General features: G+C 36.2%; 1 protein-coding gene across 2 annotated transcripts in view; it reads left to right on the top strand.

Annotated features, from left to right (window-relative positions):
* The window catches only part of HERC1 (HECT and RLD domain containing E3 ubiquitin protein ligase family member 1), a 94,367-nt gene that overhangs the window by 25,956 nt on the left and 42,783 nt on the right, over positions 1–25,628 (top strand). For both annotated transcript variants that reach the window (XM_048956162.1, XM_048956161.1), the window contains exons 11-30: positions 403–537; positions 1,801–1,966; positions 3,504–3,629; positions 4,688–4,909; positions 5,931–6,083; positions 6,280–6,412; positions 6,904–7,095; positions 9,141–9,362; positions 10,156–10,329; positions 11,994–12,108; positions 12,228–12,348; positions 13,412–13,583; positions 14,480–14,786; positions 15,877–15,997; positions 16,286–16,337; positions 21,850–22,121; positions 22,714–22,929; positions 23,020–23,140; positions 24,105–24,342; positions 25,296–25,489. In XM_048956162.1, the coding sequence (XP_048812119.1) occupies positions 403–537; positions 1,801–1,966; positions 3,504–3,629; positions 4,688–4,909; positions 5,931–6,083; positions 6,280–6,412; positions 6,904–7,095; positions 9,141–9,362; positions 10,156–10,329; positions 11,994–12,108; positions 12,228–12,348; positions 13,412–13,583; positions 14,480–14,786; positions 15,877–15,997; positions 16,286–16,337; positions 21,850–22,121; positions 22,714–22,929; positions 23,020–23,140; positions 24,105–24,342; positions 25,296–25,489 (3,452 nt within the window). The remainder of the gene's footprint in view (positions 1–402; positions 538–1,800; positions 1,967–3,503; positions 3,630–4,687; positions 4,910–5,930; positions 6,084–6,279; positions 6,413–6,903; positions 7,096–9,140; positions 9,363–10,155; positions 10,330–11,993; positions 12,109–12,227; positions 12,349–13,411; positions 13,584–14,479; positions 14,787–15,876; positions 15,998–16,285; positions 16,338–21,849; positions 22,122–22,713; positions 22,930–23,019; positions 23,141–24,104; positions 24,343–25,295; positions 25,490–25,628) is intronic.

Below are 25,628 nucleotides of genomic sequence, written 5' to 3'. Positions count from 1 at the left end.
AACTGTTGTTGAAAAGTCAGTTGAGGAAAATAATGAGCCTCAAATAGTACCAAGTGGAACTACTAACTTGTTTGAATTCTCTCTGTATTTCATTAAAACCTCTTTATAATCTAGAGTTTGTACTAAAGCAGTTTTGTGAGAATGTATCAGCTTTTGCACTAATTTGATGGTTTTATGCTCATGATGCTGTAAATGTTTATGTTTACAAATGAAAAATGTTTGATTTTTTTTTAAATGTCTACAGAAAAAAAGAACATATGTTACCTGCTAGAATCAAGAAGTTGCTCATATTGGTTTATTTTAAGAAAAAAACCAAAGTCAGTAAGATCAGGCACTCACTTCAATCTGCTTAAATTGGAATATTGGAAGGTTTTTACTAATTATTTTGATGTTTGATTTCAGGCAAGTTGTGGCATGGCACAGACCCTACTGCGTAGACCTTGAAGAAAGTACCTTTTCACATCTTCGTTCTTTTCTTGAACACTATTGTGACAAAATTAACAGTGAAATTCCCCCTCTTCCTTTTCCTTCATCAAGGTATATATAACACTTGCACGTTATAAGCTTTTGTAGCTTTTTAATCAGAAGTATTAGAATATTTTTCTGCAAGCATTTTTAGTATGTGAGGTTGGGCTGTTTCTTCCTACTTGGAGCTCGAGGTACCTCAAGAGACGTAGGAGTCATGCAGAATGTTTAAAAGACCTTTTCACAGGTCACGTGTGGCTTCTTGGTAGTGTTATTTAGAGAAATGTAATTGTTTTCCATCTGAATGAACAAAATGCTGAAGGTTGGTTCCATTTTTTTTCAGGAACAAATTTGTCTGTGAAACTCAGCAATAAATTATAGCAGCACAGTTTCAGCAGTTTGCTTCAGTTATGCAGACAGTGGTTATTATTGGGCAGTTTGAGATGTTTCATCATCACCACAACATGGGTTTGATAGATATTCAGATTTTGAAACTGGAAGCTGCTTGTCACAAACGTGATCTTAGTAGCGAGGCGGTGTCGCTTTGGAAGGTTTGAAACAAATACACAAGAAATGCGTTCTTGCTTTTGGATTTCCACAAATTCCTCTCTTCTGGAAAGTGAGACAAACTAGGTGTAACAAACTAAGCCCATCTTGGTAGTACCATGTTGACTAAAACAATCTCTTTACAAATCATCAGTAGGCATTGTTACAGCTTGCCCGATTTGAAGCTTTTACACAAAAAGTGATGTTTTAGTTGCAGTACTCTAAAATACAAAAGCTTGAATGCTTCCTCACAGACACCTGCAAACAGCACTGCAAGTAGCAAAGATTCATAAGAAATCTTTCTCCTTTCCACAAAATAAGAAAATTCAAAAGTTTTCAAGAAGGATGATCAGAAATTAATATCCTGACTTTCTGTTTTTAATCTGATTGTTTCATTTCTAAATATAAAGAGAGAAGATTACATTTATTAGTTCCTAAACAGCTTCTGTTCTTTCTTTATGTGAGGAATATATTTGTCTTTCTGTTGGTCTGTACATGTATTTTGGAAAGATTTTGCCTTTCAGTTCTAGTGATTCCTTTCTAAGTGGAATGCCCTTGGAACCATTGTGAGCCAAGACACTGTTGTATTCTGTTGTTGCCTTTTGTTGTTTGTTTGTTTGTTTGGCAGATAAGCAGTGGGCTTTCAGATGAATTTATGTGAAGTTCTAGTTATAATTTATTTACCTTTCTGATCTGCAAAATACAATCAGTGAAAATCTTAGTGCACAAGTCAGTGAGGATGAATAAGGCTAACAACAGAAAACATGAATGTTGCTGTATTTCTTACAGGGAGCATCACAGTTTCCTTAAATTGTGCCTGAAGCTGCTGTCAAATCACCTTGCTCTTGCACTGGCTGGAGGTGTAGCTACCAGTATTCTTGGCCGGCAGGCGGGTCCTCTTCGGAATTTGTTGTTTAGACTGATGGATTCCTCTGTCCCTGATGAAATTCAAGAAGTAAGTATTACTTTGTTCACAGAAAAAAGAAATATCTACTTTATATTTTTTTCTTCAAGTGTGTTATTAGAAATTTCTCTAACTGTGTAAACATGACACTCTGATGAATACAGTTCTATTCATTACAGTTGGGAAATGAATCACTATCACTGTATTATAATCTGAAAAGCAGTGGAGAATGTTTACTTAAGAATTTCTGCTCGCTGTTTTTTTTTCCTGCTAACGTTTTAGTTATTATTGCTTGTAATAATAAGCCTTAAACTTTCAGATTATGGGATAATTAACATGAGGAACGAATATAGATAGTGGAAATTGATTGTAATTACAGATACTTGGTCTTTACAGAATCAGACTCTAGTTTCTCTGTAAATTTTTGCCAGCTTTGAAGAAGTGATGCTGTGTAGTTTAGTAGTATACAAAAGTAACTAACTGTTTTGGTGACCCCAGTAAAGAAATAGCTTATATCCTCGGCTTGAATTTGTGGTTAAAAAATACTGTGTGAGACTGAATTGTTAGAACAGAGCACTTAACTCGTAGCAAGGTGGAAAACCACTGAATAGAGCTGTGAAAATTGTTTTACATACGTGAGAACTGTGAATTTCGGATATAGAGCCAACTGTTCAATTTTCATAGAATCATGGAATCACCAAGGTTGGAAAAGACCTCCAAGATCATCCATTCCAACTGTTCACCTACCACCAATATTCCTCCACTAAACCATGTCCAGTTAAACGGTGCACAACATCTAAATGTTTCTTGAGCACCTCCAGAGATGGTGACTCCACTGCCTCCCTGGACAGCCTGTGCCAGCACCTGACCATTCTGTTGGAGAATAAATTTTTTCCTATTGTTTAAACTGAATCTCCCTGATGCAACTTGAAGCCATTCTGTCTAGTCCTGTCACTAGTTATTCAGGAGAAGAGGCCAACCCCCACCTACCACTACCTCCTCTCAGAGAGTTGTAGAGAGCAATAACATCTCCTCTGAGTCTCCTCCTGACTAAATAATTTCAGTTCCCTCAGCTGCTCCTTGTAAGGCTTGTGCTCCAGACCCCTCACAGCTTCATTGCACCAAAACTGAATGCAGCACTCGAGGTTTCATTGATACTGAAACTATTATCAATGAGAAAGATTTGCCTATTCATACTGCTTTTAAAATGAGATGAACTTGTGTAGGAATGGACTTTAATTTTATGTTCAGAGAAAGTTTACTATGGAGAACTGAAAATTGTTAATCTTTAGATTGATTAAACTAAATCATCTTCCCTTACAATGGCACTCTAAGAAAATGGCAATGCGTGAAGATCTTCAAATTTGACAATGTGTTGGACTAATTTAATACCTTCAGTGTATTGCATACATCCTGGAATAAAAGATGAATTTGCTACTTTGTATTAGAAACCTCATGTCAAATAAAATTAAGTGTATGTTCTGGATGTATTATGTGTGTCATGTACTGTGTGAATTTTTTTAAAGCTGCAGTCACATTGATTGTTTTTTCCCTATCCAAGAAGTATTTTCTGCTGCTTGACTTTTAGGTCGTAATTGAGACTCTCTCAGTAGGAGCAACAATGCTGCTTCCTCCATTGCGTGAGAGAATGGAATTGCTGCACTCTCTTCTACCCCAGGGTCCTGATAGATGGGAAAGCTTGTCAAAAGGACAGGTATGGTCAAGGGAATAATATGCTGCATTTTGAAAGCAGCACTGCATGTTCATTTGCTGAAACAGCAGGGGATTTTGAACAGTAAAGCTAGCACATTATTGGTGGAATGCATTGAAAAGCCCAACTTTAACTCTGTAGCCTGGCCAAGTGAGATTCTAGATCGTGGAAACAGAAAATTAACTGTTTTTTAGGAAGTATAATGGTTGTCCTACATGGATTTCATTCTACTTTGCAAAGATTAGTGGGTTGTAACTTCTTCCCTTTTTCTCTTCTGATGAATGTGAAGACAAGGAATTTTCACAGATTAGGAGACTTGCCAAGTACCCTCCAAGTGGAAGGAAAGAAGGAGCATCTGTTCTTGTTCTTTATGGCAGTAGGAGCTGAAGCTTCTGCAGTAGTTTCAAGATAAAAAATAAGAGTACCTGTTATTCAGTTCTGTAGATAACATCTGTTTTATTGTGGAATAGACTGATTAACACTGATACTGAAACTGTGAAGAGGAATCTTCTGATTCTAATTTTCTGAAGATTTCTGATTTGTACTGGTGCAAACTAAAAGCCCCAAAGAAGTAGAACAGGTTAGGTTTTTCAGGATGTTGCGAGGTTTTTTTCAGCGATAGTAGGGAACACTACTGAAATGAAAGGTCATTACTCTGTATCTGCCACCACTTTTGGTCTAATCTATACTTGTCATGCTTTTTGTCCCTAGAATTAGAATAATAGTTAAAAAAAGAAAAAAGAAAAAAGACCGTATGACATGCATAATTCTAAGTAAAGAATGTGTTGGTCTGATGTATTATTTCACTCTGTCAGTCTCAGGTTTTTACTGGGTGTAGTTATCTAATTCAAAGTTTTAATCTATTCTCTAGTATTGAAGACATGCAGGAAAAAAATGCGTTTGGATTTTGTTGGTAAAATCTTCCAGATTAACAATTTTACCTTAAGACACAAAAATAGTGTTGTAACTCTAATGCCTTTTTATTATTTCATTATTTTGACTTCATGAACAAGAAGTTTATTGTTTCTGAACTCTTCTTTCTTTCTTTTTCTTTTCCCCAGAGAATGCAATTGGATATTATTTTGACAAGCTTGCAAGATCACACCCATGTAGCTTCTTTACTTGGCTACAGCTCGCCATCTGATACCACAGAAACTTCCTCATTATGCATCAGCTATGGAAATCTCTCTGATCAAACATACAGTGTCCAGAGCAGTCATCCAGATACTCATTTAGCTGAAATCTTAATGAAGACTCTTCTAAGAAATTTGGGGTTTTATACAGTATGTATAGGCTTTGTAATTACTTTTTGTTACAGTGGTAATGTATTTTGATTATTTTGAATGTTTAGAAATTCCAGAAAATGGTATTCCTTTGCTTTATCTAAAGCAGCAGTGCCATATATCTCTCTCTGGAGGTGGACTAAAATCAATTCACTACTTCTAACATTATCAGTGTAATGATCTTGTAACCATCTTGTAATGGTGTTTTTTGTTTAACTTGGCTTGCATAAGTGTATTTGATTTCCTATCAGAGTGAAGTACTTACTCCTATTCCTTTTGGCTGCAAATCTTTTTGGAAGATACAGTATAGCACATCAATATATAGGTAGATTGCTTTATGGAACCCTGTTATGTCTGTATAATACCAGCAGAGAAAGAAGCTAGGAATGTGAGTCTGTCTGATTAATTTGACACTGAGCAATCTGCCTTCCAGTAGTTCATCAAGTAGAGGTCAGCCAGCTTATTGTAGTATGTCAAATACGTTATTGTTCTTAGCTGTAGAGTAGTGTTGGCTGATGAACAGTTAAGGGGAGCATGAGTGCAATTAATGACTCTTGCACCTTTTTATTCAACTAGCCAGTTAAATATAATGGAGAAAAGAAATCAGAGCTCTTTACTTCTCCAGCATACTGTCCCTGTCTGCTGAGGGTTAGGGTTGGTAATTTTTAGTTCTGTTCTGTGGACATTCAACAGTCATCTATATCTAGGTGCTTTCAAATTTCTCCTTGAAACTGACTCCATTTTTACTGTAGAATTTGCAAGGAGGTCAAGCAGCTTTCTACCTTCTGCCATCCTAGGTGATGCTAGGAAGGTTTCTGATCTAAAACATTTAGGTATCTTAAGAAATGTTACTTATTTCAACATGGTGTGTTTTGGGGGTCAGGGTGAGGAGTGAGTTATTTTATCCAGTTTTCCTTGAGTTACACTAATAATAGCGCTTGAGAATTGAAAGAAAAAAAATCTGGAAGAGAGTGAGCTTTCTTGTGTTGGTTTTTTTTTTCTTTCTCTTTTGTCTAAATAGGATCAAGCCTTTGGAGAACTGGAGAAAAACAGTGATAAATTTTTGCTGGGTGCATCATCATCAGAAAACAGCCAACCCGCTCATCTTCATGAGCTTTTATGTTCACTGCAGAAACAGTTGCTGGCTTTTTGCCACATCAACAGTGTTAGTGAAGTATGTATCCTTATTTGTATTTTAAAGGGGGAAAAAATTGCCTCAATATGCATGAGTATCAGAATGTTAAAAATTGCTATGCAATTTTTACTTTTTAATAAAAATTTTCTGAGTATTTGAAAAAAAACTGATAGAAATAATGAACTCTTTAAATATTTGTATATAATTATGATATTTTATGGTTATTTCCTTCTAGAATTCCAGCAGTGTGGCACTGCTTCATAAACACCTTCAGCTTCTGTTGCCTCATGCTACAGATATCTATTCCCGTTCTGCAACGCTGCTTAAGGAAAGCTCTTGGAATGGCAGTGTTGGGGAAAAACTGAGAGGTAAATATTCATGAAAAAAATGAGTAATGGCAGGATTGGCAGCTTAGGACAGTTCTTGTTATTTTAGAACAATAAAAATCCTTATTTTCCTCACACCTGCACAGTATAAACATCCCAAGTCTCTTCAAAGAAAGGTTAGTTGTCTTACCCAAGCATAGCATCAAGTTCATGTTTTTGTCAGGATATTTTGCACATAGGAAAACTAAAAGAAAAAAATATATAAAAATTGTCTCTCTATAGTATTATTTCAGTAATATTTGGTTTAGATTACTGTTTTTTAGCATTCAGTTTTTTTATTGCTGAAAAGTGCAGGAGAAAATACGGAATATATTTATGGTTATTAAATAAACCCTCCAATTCAAAATGTAGTTTTGAGACATACTGAGACAGCTGAGATGTTTCTGTGCCATTCTTTGTGACTTGTTTTACTGTGCCTATAATACAATTCAATTCCAGGTTCTAATTACTGGTTGTTTTTTTTTTCTCTGTAGATGTGATTTATGTCTCTGCAGCTGGTAGTATGCTGTCTCAGATTGTCAACTCTTTATTGTTACTGCCTGTGTCAGTGGCTCGCCCTTTGTTGAGTTATCTGCTAGATCTGTTGCCACCTCTGGATCGTCTTAATAGACTCTTACCTGCTGCAGCACTTCTAGAAGATCAAGAGTTACAGTGGCCACTTCATGGTAAGAGTAATAAATAACATGCTTTTAATATGAAAGATAAAGACTAGAGTATCCTGGGTTGGTGGGAAGGGGTTTCTGTTCTTTATTGACCAGCTGGAGACCTGTAAGGCAGATGAATGCCTCCTTAGCTTGTCCTCAGGGCTGCATTTGGCAGAGGCTGCCCTGTTTCTTCTGGCTCTGAGCTGTGAGTGGCAGCAGATGGGAAGCAGCACGGCCTTGTCCTGCTGCCTGTTGTCCCCATGATTCATCCTGCAGCCCAAGCAGATGTCAGGCCTGCTGGGAGCTGAGCAGTGCCACAGAGTGCTGTGCTTCATCTTATCCAAGTAAAACTGTGGTGCAGAATTTATAATCCTGCCTCAAACCAGGTCACGTGCCTCTGGTAACCTGATGCCCACAGCCATACCAAGTGCTTTAAAATATGATCTTAGTGATCTTTTCCAATCTTAATGATTCTATGAAATGTGGAAATACAACACCTAGAGATATGGCTTAGTTGGCATGGTGAGGATGGGTCTGTGGCTGGAGTCGGTGAACTTAGAGGTCTTTTCCAACCTTATGATTCTATGGTAACTCTGTGATATCGCTTTTCATAGTGCAAGACTTAATTTCTATTAAAAACTGCTTTTTTAAGTGTAGTGTCTTATTGCATCTCATTTTTAAATTCTGAAGTTATTAACATCCCTTGCTGTGAAATATTTTGAGCTGTGGGCAGATCTCTTTATTGTGCAGCCTGGAATGTATGCTGATGACTTTGGGAACGCAAGAATAATATAGGACATATATATATATGTCCTATATATATATATAAATATATGTTATAACATATATATATATATAAAACATATATATATATGTTATATATACATATATATATATAACTGAAAATACTAAATTTGTAATAATGAAAGTACTTTTCTTTACTTGTAAATGGAAAAATATTGTCATGATCTCTTTCCTCTCTAGTCCAAATTTTACTTTGCTTTCCGTTGTGCAATGTAAGTTAACTTAAAATTATTGATTTTGTAGACCATCTTTTTATGCAGGCGTATAGTGGTGGGATAAGGGAGAACAGTTTTAAACTAAAAGAGGGGATATTTAGAATAGGTATTGGGATTAATTTTTTTTATTAAGCAGGTGGTAATACAGTGGTATAGGCTGCCCAGAGAAGCTGTGGGTGCCCCATCCCTGGAGGCGTTTGAGGCCAGGTTGAGTGGAGCCTTGGGCAGTCTGATCTGGCAGGGGCTTGGAACTGGATGAGCTCTAAAGCCCCTTCCAACCCAAGCCATCCTATGATTCTATGAGTATAAAGATTCTATAAGCTGCTAACTGCCTGAAGGCGTGCTGCCAGATCCTTCTGACACAACTTCATTATAAATTAAGCATATTAACAGTCTCTACAAAGAGGTATTTACCTGTCCATTTTTCACTGTATACTCTTCCTTCATCCACAGTTTTTCTTTTACTGGGTTCTGTTATCTTTTGAGATTACATTAGGTTGAAATCTTACCAACAGTCACTGTGTTTTACTCAACAAGTGCATGTATAATGTGTAATAGAAGTGGATTTCAGCTTACTGAGTTATGTGGTGGGCGCAGGACTTGGAGTTAGTACCTCTCTGTGCCCTTCCCTTGTCCTGGTTTCAGCTGAGACAGTGCTAGTAGCACACTGATGGTTTGGTTGTTGCTGAGTCGTGCATGTGTGCCTGGGGCTGCTTGGCAGGGAAGAGCCACCACCATGATGTGTTGTGAGGGCAGGCTGCGTTATTAGCTGTCTCAGGCTGCATGTGGTCCATGTTGAACGTGCCTAATGAGCGTGGGCTGCTGTGACATGGATGGTTATGGCTTTTGCTGCTGATCAATTTGAAATGTAAAGTGATCAATTTGTCCTAGCTGCTTTTTCTTTAGTTTACAATTGTTGACAAAAAGGGGCAAATCAACTGTTATTAAGTGGGAAATGTTACGAGACCTGCAATTAATTTTACTAATTTTGGAATTGGCTTTAACATCTGGGCAACAGTGTCTGATTTGGTGATTCATTGCTTTTAGGTGGACCTGAATTAATTGATCCTGCTGGAGTGTCCTTACCACAGCCTGCTCAGTCTTGGGTATGGCTTGTAGATCTAGAGAGAACTGTAGCTTTACTTATTGGGCGGTGTCTTGGTGGCATGCTTCAAGGACCTCCAGTGTCCCCTGAGGAGCAAGACACAGCCTATTGGTTGAAAACTCCACTTTTCAGCGATGGAGTTGAAATGGATATTCCTCATCTAGGTAAGCTATTAAATACAGAAAACTAACTGTCACTGTGAATATTTGTGTTCTGTTTTGAAATTTCTTGGTCACATTTGTACAAGTCTCTGTACATAGAGTTTCTATTTCAGCTCTTTTGTCTGTTGGACAGAAGTTGGAAAATAGCTATTTAAATATTTGCTACAGTTTACAGTATTGGAAATCCATAGAGAGAGAATTAGAATATTCATACAGTTTCTCAGTGAAAGAAGTAACGCAAACTTCACTAAGTTAATTTAAATTTGTTTTATTTTATATGTTCGGCATTTAACAGAGAAATCAGGGGCTCCATTGTTTCATATACAATTCATTCTTCACATTCTTCATTAAAAATATTATGTTAAATTGTATTCTACTTTGAAAGTGGAGTCTTTATTAGTTGAAAACATGATTAGAAACAAATTCTTCTCATTTACTAGAAGCATTGAAAGCATTCAGCACTATTGTTTCTAGTCATCCCTTCCAAGCGTGCGTAGTCATCCCAACCAAGTGTGTTAGAGGTGGTTATACATCAGAGAGAAGTAATGATGCAGGATTATGATATTGAAGCAGAGGATAATGCTTCTAAATTTTCATGAACTTGATATAAATTGTAACAAAATCACTCTATTCCTAATCTAGAGAGAATTTATAGCCAGACAGTGAGGTATGTTGGTTTATTTACTTATTGTGGAATAGAGTGGAGAGTGAAATATGTTTGTCTGCCATTCAAGAGAGATGCATGTAATCCTCAAAATTTATGGAGTTTAATCTTTAAGTGTTTCCCTTCTGTTAGACAAATGCATGAGCTCCTTGTTAGAAGTGGCCTTATCTGGAAATGAGGAACAGAAGCCTTTTGATTATAAGCTGAGACCTGAGATTACTGTCTATGTTGATTTGGCCTTGGGTTGTACAAAAGAGCCAGCAAGGAGCCTGTGGATCAGTATGCAAGACTATGCTGTTAGTAAAGGTAAGATGTGGAATGTGTATGTTAGTTAAATATATACTGCGTGTTTCAGCTATGTTCCTACTGAAGTCTTGTCTTTTCTTTGGCAACAACTTTTAATTCGGCAACACGATTAATATATTTTATTGTTGTGTTCCATTGTTTTCCTTAATTTTGACACTGATTCCAGTATTCGCAAGCATGTAGTTCAGTGTTCTTCTCCCCTCCAAAGTATGACAAAAGGAGACTCTTGTTTCCTTACTGAGATGTTTGTATTTCTGTTTTCATAGTAGAGTGGGGTGAAATTTGCAGTTATTAAGAAAAACAATAATAATGGGGAGGAGGGAGGTGGAGAAAGGCAAAGTAACTTGGAAAATATGCTAAGAGTGGGATGAAAAAATAAGTCAAGTTATAATAAGTTTTTCAAGTCCTTGAGAGGCTGGCATTACAGTGTTAGTGGTTCTTCATCCTTATTGCCTGTAGTCTTCGTTCCTGCTCGATCTTGCTAGGCCTCCTTTGAATAAAACCACAGAACACTGCTGCTGTACTGAAATTCTGAGAGACCCAGAGATTATTTTCTGTACCTCTGGCCAAAGTAGGGCCAGGTCAAGAAGGCAGCAAGTCGTATTATTTGTCTGTTGAGTGCAGTAGAGATCATTCTGTTTTGGACTCCATGGAATTAGGAATTCCAGTTTAAAAAAAAAAGAATGCTGGTTGTCTAGTTGAAAAATCTGAGCTGAATGGGCTGACTGATGTTATTTTGGTTATGGAGTAGAGTGTTCTGGAAGTTGGTGTGGTCCTGCTTAGTTTACAATATAAGATGACTGAGAGTTGTGCGTTAACAGCGTAGCATCAAATGCAATGTCATGGAACTCAGGGGAGCAGATATGTTAAAATTCATATTTTCACAGACAGATTTTTGTGATTTCTAAAGCAGCTTTCAAGGATTCATAAATAATATTTAATAAGAAAAATACTATTATGAAAGTACATGTATGGAAGTGGGGAAATAATTTTATTTCTGCCTCGAGTGTAGATGGAGCTTTGAGGATGTTATCTTGGGAGTTCGTTTATTTTATAGTGGAATGGCATTATTTTCATAATGGTCCTTCTTTAAAGTGGAGGAAAATCATTTTGAAATGAAAATGTAAGTTTCTGGAATTATTCAGGGAACCTTAATTTTGAGACCTCAAAATATCTCTTGTTGATACTAGCAGTGAAGCATGTGCTTAAGCTCTGTTAAATTGCTGACTCTCATAATGGAGATACGGCTGTTTCATTGCAAGTGAGTCTGCAAAATAATTTTTGAATCTGGATTCAACAACATGAAAGAGTGCAGAAGGCCTCAAATATGACAGAAAAATTCCATGTAACTCAGTGGCTGGATAAAGGAAAGAGCTCCAGTTGTATATCCTTGCTGAAAGAGATTACAACCTAACTCAGCTCTTTGAGTTTCTGTTTATCCTGTTTGTGTGCCCTCCTTGGCTCAGTATTAGACACAAATATCCTGAGCAGGCCAAAACATATTTGTCTCAGAAGCAGCAGTGAATTATTGACTTATTTCTTTAATGTTGAATGTGCTTATGAACTGGAAGATTTAAAAGGATGAAGATTTTTATATGATGTCATGAAAAATGATTTTTGTCGGAAACAGTAGCTGGTTTTGATGAGTCCTTTCTATTTTTCAGATTGGGATACTGCAACTTTAACTAATGAATCACTCCTGGATACTGTGTCCAGATTTGTTCTTGCCGCTCTTCTGAAACATACAAGTCTACTCAGTCAAGCCTGTGGTGAGAGCAGGCAAGTAACTCAAAACTGTCTTTAAAAGCTCAATTCTAATTTCTAAAAGAAAATTTGTAAGTTTTTCTAAAAGAAAATTTGTAAGATTTTTTTTGGGGGGGGGGGAATCTCTTTTACAGATATCAGCCTGGCAAAGCCTTGGCAGAAGTATACCGTTGTGTTTATAAAGTTCGGAGTCGCCTGCTAGCCTGCAAGAACATGGAACTTATTCAGACTAGATCATCATCAAGAGACAGATGGGTAAGACTGGAAATATTTTTGAGTTCTTAAAGTTTAATGGCATGCTAAGGGAATACTGTGTAATACCTTAGTAACAGATGAATTCAGTATATAGCAAGATATTCAAATGTTAGTTTCATTTGTTACACGTCTTTTTATTCTGCCTTGTTGAAAAAAGTTCAGGATTCAAATGCAAATGTGCAACACATAATTAGTATCCATTAATCTGCAGCAGATTTGCTGTTAAGTCACTAGAAGAAAGTATCTGAAGAGGGCACAGCCTGAAGCCTGGTTTTATCAGTGTATGTAGCAATAGTATGCTGTACCTCAGAGTTGTACAAGAGATGTAGATTTACGGAATTGTACTTGGATGTAGATTTAGATTGATTAGCTTTGTTAGCCACAATGGAGTTTGGTTGCCATTCCAGAACCAACGAATTCAACAACTTTTCTATCTCTGTCCCTTTCTTCCCCTTCCCTACTGAATTTTAGTAATTCAGTAATGTTCAGTTAATGAATGTGAATAGGTGCTATTTTTTCTGCATAGAGGAATCCAATTCAGCAGCTTTGCTTCATCTCTACTTCCATGTCAGATGTCATTTTGTCAGACTGCCCCTGTGCTGCCATTTGTTGCATGGGAACAAAAATAACGGAATAATGGCAGGAAGGTTCAACCTCTGCTGCCTGTTATACCAGCACTATCTGCTCTGATGTTGTGGGCCAACATAAAAAGATAGGAGGCTACTTTTGGAGTAGCCTTTGTATATAGAATGGTTGTCGGGGCTTTAAAACTTTATTAATGTACTTCATATGCTGAAGTATCAAAGTGCGACAGCTGTGTCCAAGTAAGCCTTCTGAGAAGACATTTCTCTGAAAATAATTTGAGTAAAACTTAAGGAAATTTGAATTTCCCAACTTAGGTATTTAAAGCTTTGAATGCAAACAGCTGTCTGTGTTTTATTTCATATGGCATCACAAATATCTTTTAGATGGAAAAAAATTCTTAAATGCTTATGTCCTTTTACCTTCAGCTTTTATTTTGGAGAGAATTTTTTCATTGTAGATTTCTATTTTTTTTATCAAGATGCTGGATAACCAAGAATCAGCTGATGTGGATACTCAAGAGCATTCTTTTACTCGTACAATTGATGAAGAAGCAGAAATGGAGGAGCAGGCAGAACGGGACAGAGAAGAAGGACACATAGAACAAGAAGATGAAGAAGAGGAAAGAGAACATGAAGTTATGACAGCTGGTAGTAAGTACTTGTGTGGGTCAGTAGTGTAAAGTGCTTTGGAAAGTTAGTTTGTTTTTCTCTCAAAAGTAGAGTGGGAGAAAGATTGAAAAGGTTGTGTTAGATTTCTCTGTATTAACATTGTTAGAAGTTTTTATAAGACGATACAGGGCTTTTGTTGGGTCAGAAAATTCTTTTCATACAAGGGACTGTGAATGCTGAGCAAACAGATGGCCCTTATTCATCTGACATCCGTGTTAACACTTGTATAAACTGCATACAACAGTAATAGACTTCATAATGTTTTCTCTAAATTTCTGTTCAACCAATCTCTGAGTTTGTATTAGTATGTATGGAATTTATTATATATAAAACTTGTATATAAAACTTAGAAAACAAAATTGACTTTGAATATTTTCCATAAATATGTAGTTTATTTTCTTTTCCAACTACTGTTTCTCTCGTTACTGCTAGAAAGTTTTGGGGACATCTTCACTATGCTAGAACAAAAAAGCTAATGAAAGGGTAGAACAGTTTTCAGTTTTGAATTGCAGATATGCTGTTCTCTGAAATACAGTTTTGCAGGTGCATTACTTTATATATGTGCTAAAAGGCTAGCATGAAACAGTCTCTCTGATGCTGTCCGCTTAACAGTTGGGTTGCAATAAGGCAGTGAAATAGTGTTTAGTGTTCTGTCAAATTATGGTGTCCCTTCCTTTTAAACTTAGTGCTGTGTAAATACTTCATCTGTTTCTGTGTTATCCTTTACAACTTTGTATTACTGTATTATTTTACCACTGGAAAAAATATTTGTTGTTCTTTGTAATGTAACATTTTTTAGCTTGATCTGTTGGTAAATATTTTGTTCTATGTAACTTTGCATAGAAGTTAAGACCTTCTTTTTGTGTTGCATGTTACAGAAATATTTCAATGTTTCCTATCAGCCCGTGAAGTAGCTCGCAGTCGGGATCGAGATAGGATGAACACTGGGACAGGGACTAGGCTTGATGATCAACCTCCTCAGTCCCAGCAGGAAAGAAGAATCAGCACTGATCTGACAGAAGGCCAAGATGTGTATACTGCTGCATGCAACTCTGTAATCCACAGATCTGCCTTGTTGATCCTGGGAGTGAGCCCTGTTATTGAGGATTTCCAGAAGCGAAGGGAGGATGGGCAGTTACAGCACCCTCCCTCTTCTGCTCCTGAGGGGATTGGACTAATGACAAGGTGAGATCTGATAACTGCTTACATAGTTAACTGTTCTGTCTTTACATGCAATGGAATAATACCAGTTTTCTTCTGTGGGTTCTTAGAAATTTTTTAAAAACATTTTTGTCCAGAGCAATGCTTACAGTGCTGGCTTGGAATTTTTTTTGAGGTCAGTGATATTTTCTCAGTTTTGTTAGTCCACACTGATGAATCTCTAATGAGAGCCTTTTCTGCATGGACCATATTTCTTTTTCAAGGTTGAGCTTACCAATGAATAGTAACAGAGTCCAGGTCATCCACTGTACAGATAACTTGATGTAGTTGGAAAAGTTCATTATTTTTCCTGAAAATAATTGATGTTTATATTTTTATTACCATACTTGTATTTTCATTATGTGTAAACAGTCACTTGTACTGTAGCATCCAAGATCATTGTAGAATATGTTTAAAAGCAAAAAAGAATCAGTGTATCATGAAAAAATTGACATTTGTGCTTAATTTCAGACGTTTTGTAGCATCTTGGCACATGCAAGACTGTGTAGTTATGCATGGGAGTGTAACAAAGGCAGATAGCACATGAAATTGTAAAAATGTATGGTGCAATGAGCATAAACACTGTAATTTTTGTAACCCAAGATAGTCTTGATAACACAAGTTTTTCTAAACATGCTCCGTATAAATTTTTATTTCAATCTGTGTGTGTGTGTTAGAATGTAGCCCAGGAATTGATAAATTTGCATACAGTCCTTGGTAGCTGATGCTGGTACTGAGCCTCTGAGCCTGCTTAAACTTCTGATGGGCAGAAACTCTGTTGCTGTGACATTTTCCTCACTTAAATTTAAAATGAAGATAATGATGGGAAACTTAGAGGGAGATTATGTCTATTCAGTACCCTTTTATTCTCTCTGCCTCTGGAATTCTAGTCCTTAAAGCAAGAGTGTGTGACTCTATCACTGTCAAAGTTAATCCTCTTTAATTGTGGTCTTCTGATGTTCAGTGATAGTCTTCTCTGAAATAAAACTGTGATACTTGCTGAATTTGCTTATCAACTCTTATTATTGGCTAGTAAAAGTGTTTACTTTGTGTTGTGTTTGTACATCTGATGCAGGAGTGAAAGTCTTACTGCAGAGAGTCGCTCAATCCATGCAAACTCAAACTATAGACTGATGAAGTCACGAAGCGAATCAGATTTATCTCAGCCAGAATCAGATGAGGAAGGCTATTCACTGGTAAGTAAGCTAGTATTATGTGCCTTAGATATCATCAGTTTATCTTCTATGTAGGTGGTATATCTTGTGCATTTGTCACTTGTTCAGGCTTGTGTTTCAGTATAGGGATCTTGGCTAATAACCACCACTGTTAAGAGAAAATGGTGGTAAAACAGAAATTGAAATTGTTACAGTTCTGTTAATTTTTTAAAATTTTTATGAGGGAATGTTGTATTTTAAACACTTGAATATTATGCACCACTTACTTCCACTTAAAGAAATGAGCTTTTTATTAATTTTCTACTCTAGAGTGGAAGACGAAACGTTGATTTGGATTTAGCATCATCACACAGAAAAAGGGGTAAGTTTTATCAATGCTCATTTACATAACGAATATTGATCAGAATAAATATGTTAATGTGTCTTAAGTGAAAATGTGTAGTCGGAGTACATTAATGACAATCAGGAAGTTTAAAATTTTAAATGACATTGTAATTATCTTGTATTTGTTGTGCTAACATTGATTAATCATGCATTACAAGAATAGTGGACACGAGATACTTCTCAAATTGCAATTAATGTAAAGTAAAACATGCAGTCTTTTTCTCACCTCTGTTTCTACAAAACAAATGTAAGCATTGTTACTTTAAGCAGCTTAAGGTTGAAGTTTTCACCACCAAGTTATTATGGGTTCCTACTGCATCCGGTTCCTAAGGGGAGTATCCCAAGTCCAAGTGTATTGTGTTGGGTAAGCAGGAAGAAGATCATAGAATTTCCAAGGACAAACATCTTTCACTCTCAAGATTTGTAATATATTCTGAGGTCCTTTATGTCTGAGAACTGGCTACCGATCACTTTTAACCCTGCAAACACTGCCAGGAGCTGTAGATAGCCATGTTGTTAACAGCTTTTAAAGTCTAGTTCCAAAAGTGCTGTCCTGCCCTCTTGATGTTATTGACACCCATGTCAACCAACATACTATTGTCAGGAAAATTTCCTCTTCCTGTCTGTTGAAGTAGGTAAGCCATAAAAAGTAGTTGGAGTTTCATACAACTATTAGTTGAAATGCTGGAGAATTGTTCAAATTGATGGGAATCACTGATTACTTTTGCAGATTCAGTTGTATCATGTCTCAAATGGTCAGTCCCTCCAGGTCAGTTTTCCTCCAGAAGCAAATCAATTGCGTACTCAACAGCGAATGCATAATTGCTATCTGTCAACTCTGATGCCCTTGTGTTATTAGAATAAGTGGTGATTTTAGCCAGTTACTAATGATGGATTAGATTTTCACCTCTCAGAAAAGCAATGTGTGAATGCAGATCTTTTTCTGTCCTACCCCTCGTACTTTTCCCCAATTTAATCAGCAATACTCTGGGAGTATTCAGTCCTTGCAAAGCCTGCAAAAAATGCACCATGTGTAGAGTTTTGGTAAGTAGTTCTTGTTTTGCAATGGGCAAGAAAGTAACTTCCTCTGAGGTGGGTTGACTTATTTTAGGATTTCTCTTTATTGAAATCAGCAAATAACCATCCAAACTTCAGATCACATCTCCTTAAAAATCGAATCTCACTATTGGTGATAGTTTTATTTTTATGGTATAAAAGCTGTTCCTAATCATAAATTGAAATATAGAATGCCAATAGTAGGAAAAATTGCTCTTAAGTTGTTCCTGTGGTCTTGCAGCTCAACCTTGGAGGAGAGCATTGTCTTTTAATTCGACATCTTTGCCACTTTGTACACTCTTTAATCTAGTTGCTTTCTCCATTTATTGTATCTGCTCAGAAGTAAGACAGTGGTATTCCTACTTTTTGGGTATCCTGCTCCTTGCTATTATTACTTGATTCTGAATTACTAAACTTTCCATTCTCGTAGAACCAAAAAATGTTGTTTTCAAAACTCTTTCCACATGGGATGATGAAATAACGAAGATTTTCCCCTGATATGTGTGCCCATTGGGTTTTGTTTTTGTCCTTGCTTTTTTCCTTCAACTTTTTCAGTTTGCAGATCCAGAGAGTAGGCCTCAAAATATTGTATTTTGTATTTGTATTTAATGTACTAAATAAAGATAGTTACTGCATTCAATACTTAGAAATAAAGAATGCATATTTATCAGTGCGATCACAGACATTTTTCATGTCCTCTGGTCTTCATGTAAATCTTAATTCAGCAAATGCCATTGTGCCTGTTTGTACTTCAGTATTTTATTAACACAATTAGGTAACTCTGGAAAAAAAACAGCAACTTAAATTACACTCAAATTAACTTGAAATAAAATAGTGCACTTGTATTGATTTTTGAAATTCAGGGGTCTGTTTGAGTAGGAGGAGTAAATATTCTCATGTATGTATGTAACTGTACTAAAGGGAATGGTGTTTTTCCCTGGAAAGGGAAGGATGGTTGAAAATTTAGAAAGTCTATTACTTAGATAATGCTAATTCAGAAGAAAAATAGATGTGTACTTTTTTGTTCCTTAAACTTTGCTGTGTGATGTATTGAGGTATTGGTTGAGATGAACGGGGTCATTTAAGTCTAAAGTCAGTGTAATATGAGGAAGAGATATTATGAATATGTTGTCTTCTGTTTCAAATGTCTGCTTTTGTCTTCTGATTCTTGTGTGGTGTGTAGTGTATTTACTCCTTTTTGGCCAGTTGAGCCCCAGAAAAAAGAAGAGCTTCAAGCAAGTACCTGATGGCATGTTTATTTTTTTCCTCTATGGCTTCCCTACATGTTTTATGTTTTATGGAGTGTGTATTGCAGCTGTGCCACATTCATGTAGAAAACTCATTTTTATAAGCTGGCTTTCAAGGACAAGTAAACTTGTTTTGTTTTCTTTTTACTGTAACCTTAAAGATTACTCTTACATGCAATTCTATTCCCGTAATTGTAGAGGCTTATACAAGTCCTAAGCTGCAATCAGTTCTGTGTGATGGATGTTGCACAGAATCTAGCTGAGATACTATACAAACATACTTCAAATCTGCTGTTGATACTTAACATCTTCAAAAAAAAAAAAAACACAGTGTAAATTTTAGATTTCTTCTAATTGTTAAATATTTTGAGGTATAAGCATATACTTTGACTTCTGAATTGTAACTGAAATTATGAAGATTTAGACAGTTTCAGTTGTTTTGCTTTTAGTCTCTGACTCATAATCCTTGGATATCTCTCCAATTTGAAACAGTTTAGAATTGTTTTACATTTAAATGTTGTTACCTTTGATACTAAAATGATTTACTAAGACCTTTATTTTTTCAAATATGAGATAGTTTAATTGTCTATTAATATATAAGTGGTGATCTTATTTTAGAAATTCTTTTAATATCAAAACTAAATTTTCTTCTGATGTTCAGCTGATATGTGAGACCATATCTCCCAAAGTTTGATTTAAGGCATTGGAATTGCTTTTTGTTTTGTTATCCTTTGATTCTCTTCTGTGCTTCAAAGTGGCATGACACAGTGCAGGACAGGTAGAGGACAGAGGAGCTAATGTTATTCTGGAATGCTTTAACCTCTACTGCTGTGGAAAGACTGCAGAGCTTAAGGAGTCTTTTGAAGTAGTTGTTGATATATATGAAACATTTATATATGTGGTAGTAATCAGGCTTGTGCTTACTGTAGGAAATCTCAGGTTTCAGTTTGCCTCTTCCTGGGCCTTGTTCACATGTCATATGCTAGGAAACTCTTAGATGAAAACTGTACTTCAGTGCCCATTTATGCTGTCCTTTATATCTCGTGTTCTCTTTAGCATGTAAATTAGTATTTAATGGACAGCTTTAAAACGAGTGCAGGAGTGAGTATTAAAATTACAGTAAGATGATATTTGTCTTTACTTGTGTTTCTTAATGTAGTGACCAGGCATAAAATTGAGTAAGAGAGTTTTCTTAAAATTCTCTGATATTAAACATGACAAAACAGGCAGTTCTTTGGAGGCCAGGTAATATTACTGTGTTGCTTAAACCAGCAGAAATTAGGAAATTGAATTTCACTTTGAAAAGTAATGTTTAAAACAAACGTTTTATTATCTATGTATTATTGTTTGTTTTATGTATTATCTATGTATTATTGTATGTTTTGCACATATTTTTGCAAAATACTCTGTTAGGTCAAATTTTCTAAGTACTGTGTTGGTTCTTTCTGAGGCCATTGCAGTTTGCTTAGTAGCAGGTATGGAATGCTGTATAAATGCACATGGACGCTATTTCCAGAAAAGGTAATGGGATGTAGAAAGGTTTTTATAATTTCTAGACCTGGCAGTTAATTTTTTTTTGCCAACTAATAGGAGATTAGCTCCCTGATTTACAAAGGGAAAGCAGACTTCCACACTATTTTGTATTTGTAATTTGTTGTGGGAAGGTGATGCTCAGGTGCAGAAAAATGGCCTTTTGCCTTGCCTCGTGAAAAATGATGGAGAGTGGTTGGTAACATTATCCTAAGTTCAGAAAGCTGTGTGTCTGTATTCATAGTTCCTGTGAGCAGCTGCTCTTAGAGCTACTGCAAGTAAAAATTGTTTAGTAGGAGGTCCTGACACGAGTATCCAGCTGTTAACATTGGAACTCATCCTAACTGAGGAAAGTGGGCTTTCAAAAGCTGAGTTTCATGAATTTGTGTGACTTTTTCCTGAAAATGGAGGTTTAGGAATGTTCAAACCTTGTACCTCGCAGACAGATTTTTAAAAGTTAAGTGTCTAATGTAGGTTTGTGTGAGTACTGTGAATGAATTGTCTTTCTCCAAGCAATATCTGAAATACACAGGAATCATTAATATTGCAAAACCGTGTGTAGATCATTTAAGGTAAATTTCAAACTGAATGTTCAAAGTCAGTTTAGATTCACTTTGGTTTACATATAGGTCTCAAGACATTCCTATCTATGCAGAGGGAAAGTTTTTTTTCATCAGAGACTGATCTCTTGTAATACACAGCTCCAACTCAGCTAACAGTGTTTACAGAAGTAATAAAATACCAGTATATATGTTGATATAAGTAAGAAACATACATATATTATTTTTAAACTGATATGTACAGTTAATTACCAGTGAAAGTATTGGCATTGCATTCATTTGTGGCAGAGAAGCAGTCTAGCAAAATGCTTTTGGAGGTGAGATCATATATATAATGATAAGTAAGTTCCAGTGCTGCAGGTAACCAATGGTCATTTAGAGGAGTATATTAATTAGTGAAGGTAAAGTTTCCGATAGTGTAATGACATGCTGGTGTAATTCAAAAGCTTAAAACATTAATTTGTGAAATTGTCAGATGAATAAGATGGAGTTTTAATACATGCTGTAGATGGTAATTTGATGTACACACTTATCGAAGAACCAGAAAAAAAAATTAAATGTTCTCCATGAATTTTCCTTGGTTTACTTGCCCTTCTGCACTCAGGAATTCTGCAGATATTTCATTCAGTAAATAACATTTGTGCTTTTTCAAAACTATGGAACGTATGACTTGATTAAAACAAAGAATAAAGATGTTTTTCTTTTACAGTTAGACCTTAAATATACAGACTGCACTATTTCTTTTGTAGCAGATCTTTTCCTTACTATTTTCTCATCTAGCTGCAAAGCATTTTTTTTTCCAGTGTTCGAGCTTTAACTTGAGCAGTTCAAGTGGCTTCTGTCTTTTTGTTCTCTCACTTGGCAATTTGTTGCAATACTGCTTGCCATAATTAAAAGAAATACAGCCTTTCCTCTTGGGCAGTTGCTGTAAATTTAAATCAAATGTTTTGCTCTAAGTTGCTTAATGCATGGTATGATTAATCATGGATATTCATTTTCCACCTGTATGAATAGCAGCAGTTCAGTCTTTAGCTACTGTCATAACGTGTTGGCTAGTAAATTGGAATTTATGAGGTTTTATTATGTGTATGTTTAGGAGCAATACACAGTCAAATGGAACCTTTAACTGACTCATGGGCTCGACTGAAGCACAGCAGAGATTGGTTGTACACATCCTCCTACTCATTCGTTGAGTCCGATTTTGACCTCTCAAGATCTCTTGGAGTTCATACTTTGATTGAAAATGTTGTCAGCTTTGTAAGTGGAGATGTAGGAAACTCTCCAGGATTTAAGGAACCAGAGGAAAGTATGTCCACCAGTCCGCAGGCATCAATAATTGCAATGGAGCAGCAGCAGTTGAGGGCTGAGGTAAGTTTCAATTTAAAATCTTCTCTTATTCATCATATATTCGAATTTTATGGATTTTTAAAAACATTTTCCAAATTCTGTCTTAGAGTTTTTTTCCTGTTTTTCTTCTAAAATGTCTTAACTGGATCTGGGAACTTTGTTTTAAGCTCTAAAATGGGAAGTAAAGGATCCACTTAAACATTTCTTTGCATATTGTTCCTAAATTTCAGACTTGAATTTCAGAGGTTATCCTATATGTGCTGCATGCAGCATTGATATGGTTAGAACTTATAGTGTAGCTTTGAAGTTAAACTATGTAACTGCATGTAAACTGCCTCCCTTATATGAAGCTTTCTATGTAGCTTATTTGTGCTGACTAGATAAGGCCAATTGCTTGATTACTCAGAAATTAAAAGGGATGCTGACAAGGAGAATTTTTCTTGAAAATGTAAGAATGTACTTCTTTGTTGTGATTTGTCAGAAACATGGGTACTATCAGAAAGTGTCCATTGGAAAACAGCTACATCATTCACTCTTGCTCATGGCTGAAGGCGATCTGATTTCTAAGGATGCTTACTGTTTAATTTCATCTTTTGATTGTGTTTACTTTTAGCTTCGTCTGGAAGCTCTTCATCAAATCTTAGTGCTTCTGTCAGGGATGGAGGAAAAAGGCAGTGTGGCATTAATGGGAAGTCATCAGGGGCCAGGATTTCAGTCGTCTTCGTTGCTAACTTCTGTAAGATTACAGTTTCTTGCTGGATGCTTTGGTTTGGGCACTGTAGGACATGCAGGTGCCAAAGGAGAGAGTGTAAGACTGCATCACTACCAGGTATGTATTTTAATTGTTGTGGTTTTTTTGTTTCAGTAACTGGATGATAAAAGTGTTATCAGTACTTATAGCATTTTTTGTTTGAGCCAGGATGGTATCAGAGCAGCTAAGAGAAGTATTCAGATTGAAATTCAGGTGGCCGTGCACAAAATTTACCAGCAATTGTCTGCTACCTTGGAAAGAGCTCTGCAAGCTAATAAACATCACATAGGTGAGTGAAAGCAAGATTTGTAAAATGTGTCCTCTGATACGTGGTACAACGTATTCTAAGTGTAACAAAGCATACTTTGATATCAGCAGCCAGAATTCACAGATAATCAGGCTAATAACTTCTCTGAAGAGAGAGAGTATTTTTAACCTTTTTCTGTCTTAACTTTCTTCAAGTTTCAGCCCTTCTTGTTTTAAGGCTTTTAAGTACTGTAAGCCTTCCAATTCCTGTGAGCTACACATTAATGTTTCCATATCTTTGTCATTTCAAGTAATTTTTTAGGTTTTCCAGACATCAGTTTTCAGAAGTGATTAAGAATCTCCAAACCTTTATTTTTCACTCAGTTGTGATTTTTTTTTTTAAACTTACACTCAAAGAACAGGGTATAATGCATGATTTTGAAATCCCCCTCTCCTGTCCTTTACCAAGATATTCCCATGTGCTTCTGTCCTCAAGGGATAACTGGAATTCTGCAACTCTTTGTGCCTTTGTGCTTGTATTGAATGAGATCTTCAGTACAGAAAAGAGTTGCGTAGTTTGCTTTGTTGATAAAGCCTAATGGGCGTACGTACGTGAATTATTTCATTGGCATCACTTACAGTTAAATGCAACTGAAATAAATTCCTTGAGAATCAGCTTGAAGTACAAGCAGCAAATTGAGTATTTCACATGCTTATTCTTACCTTAGAGAGAAGAGGCTGATCTCCTTTGAGATTTTGTATCAGAAACTTTACATCACAAGCTAGATCTGTAGGATGTTTTTCTTTGGACACCCTTAACATAGAGTGCACTGAATGAAAGAGGCTGTGCTGGTACACAATGAAGTCTACCTCAAAGCATGCGTTAACAGCAGCTCTTCACTCAGTAATTTAATTTATTACATTTTCTTAAAACTAATCTACTATTGTTTGTCTTAGTATTCTTTCTGTAAACAGATTGCTAATTAAAAACTATATTTTAATCTTAGAAGCACAGCAGCGTCTTCTGTTGGTAACAGTCTTTGCTCTAAGCGTGCACTATCAGCCTGTTGATGTCTCCTTGGCTATTTCTACTGGTTTGCTAAACGTGCTATCACAGCTGTGTGGCACAGACACCATGTTAGGACAACCATTACAGTTGCTGCCCAAAACTGGTATTTCCCAGCTCAGCACAGCTTTGAAAGTAGCCAGCACAAGACTACTTCAGATCCTTGCTATCACCACGGGGTAAGTATTAATTGCTCCTTTACTCTCAGAAAATGTAATTTTCTGGCTTTTCAGCACCCTTTAGGAGTAACTGTTTTTATTTTTTTTCTTTAGAGCATTAAGTATTGTTCAAAAGCATGTAAGTGAAGGAAAAAAAGTATAGTTACATTATTCATATGAAAGATGCACATAAGACTGATACATATTTTTGAATTGTGGGTGAGACGTTTGAATCAAAATGCTTGGAACTTTATGGTCTCTAAGTATTGCCTTGCAGTATTCCCCCTTTTTGAAGTTTGATTTTATGTCTAGGGCTGTTAAGTTAATATGAAGAGGCTTTATGTAATATTCATTTGTGTAAAAGCAATGCTAATAATAATGTGGTAGGAGTTCTTCAGAGCTGTACATAATGCTTCTACTCAGAGCACAAGGCAGTTTTCTGGCGAGTACTGGTCTCTGCTAGACAAGGCAAAAAATCTGCCAACACTTAAATATTTGCAGTTTAACTCTGCAAAGGAAAAAACAAAACACCCAGGTGACAAAGTATTGCCTGTTTAGAGTGGGAGTATTACTTAGTACAGGATATTTGCACCTTCAGTGTTCATACAAAGCAGCACACTTTTCTGCTAATTCTGTTATGTAAGAAAAGAGACAAAATGCCTTCATGTTTGGAAATTTCAGGGGACTACACTTAATGAACTGTTGCTTTTTTTTCCCCTGGAAATACTGGAAAAATACTCTTTGACTATAAAGAATGGACAATTTTTAAGTGTCTTAAAAGTGAGGCTCATGTGAGAGTAATCTGCCAAACTTGTGGAGGATGAAGCAAAGTAACCTGCTGCAATGAAATGGATTAGAATTAGCTCTGTGTTAGCCCCTGTGTTCACTTGTGCTGAGTTTATAGTTGTCTTTGTTATGGTTCTTTTCATCAGCTCTCAAATATTCTTTGTTTCTACTTTATTGTGTGTTTATAGAACCTATGCTGACAAACTGAGCCCAAAGGTGGTCCAGTCATTGCTGGATTTATTATGCAGTCAGCTAAAAAACTTGTTATCACAAGCTGGGGTGATGCTTATGGCTTCATTTGGAGAAGAGGAAGTTGAGGAGCATGAAGCAGATTCAAAAAAGGCAGATTCAAATGGGGAGAATGAAAAGAGAGACTTCAGAGGTAATTATCTTGCATAATTTCTGTTACAGTTTCAAAGCACTAAGTGCTGAAGCCCTCACTCTGCTGTACTGTACTGTACTATTGTTAGGCCATTCTTAACTCTGTAGATTAGGTTAAAATATAATCAGGTAATTTTATG

Source organism: Lagopus muta, chromosome 10 (assembly GCF_023343835.1).
Source record: "Lagopus muta isolate bLagMut1 chromosome 10, bLagMut1 primary, whole genome shotgun sequence".
Classification (NCBI taxonomy): Eukaryota; Metazoa; Chordata; class Aves; order Galliformes; family Phasianidae; genus Lagopus; species Lagopus muta.
This window is presented reverse-complemented; position numbering and strand designations above follow the sequence as displayed.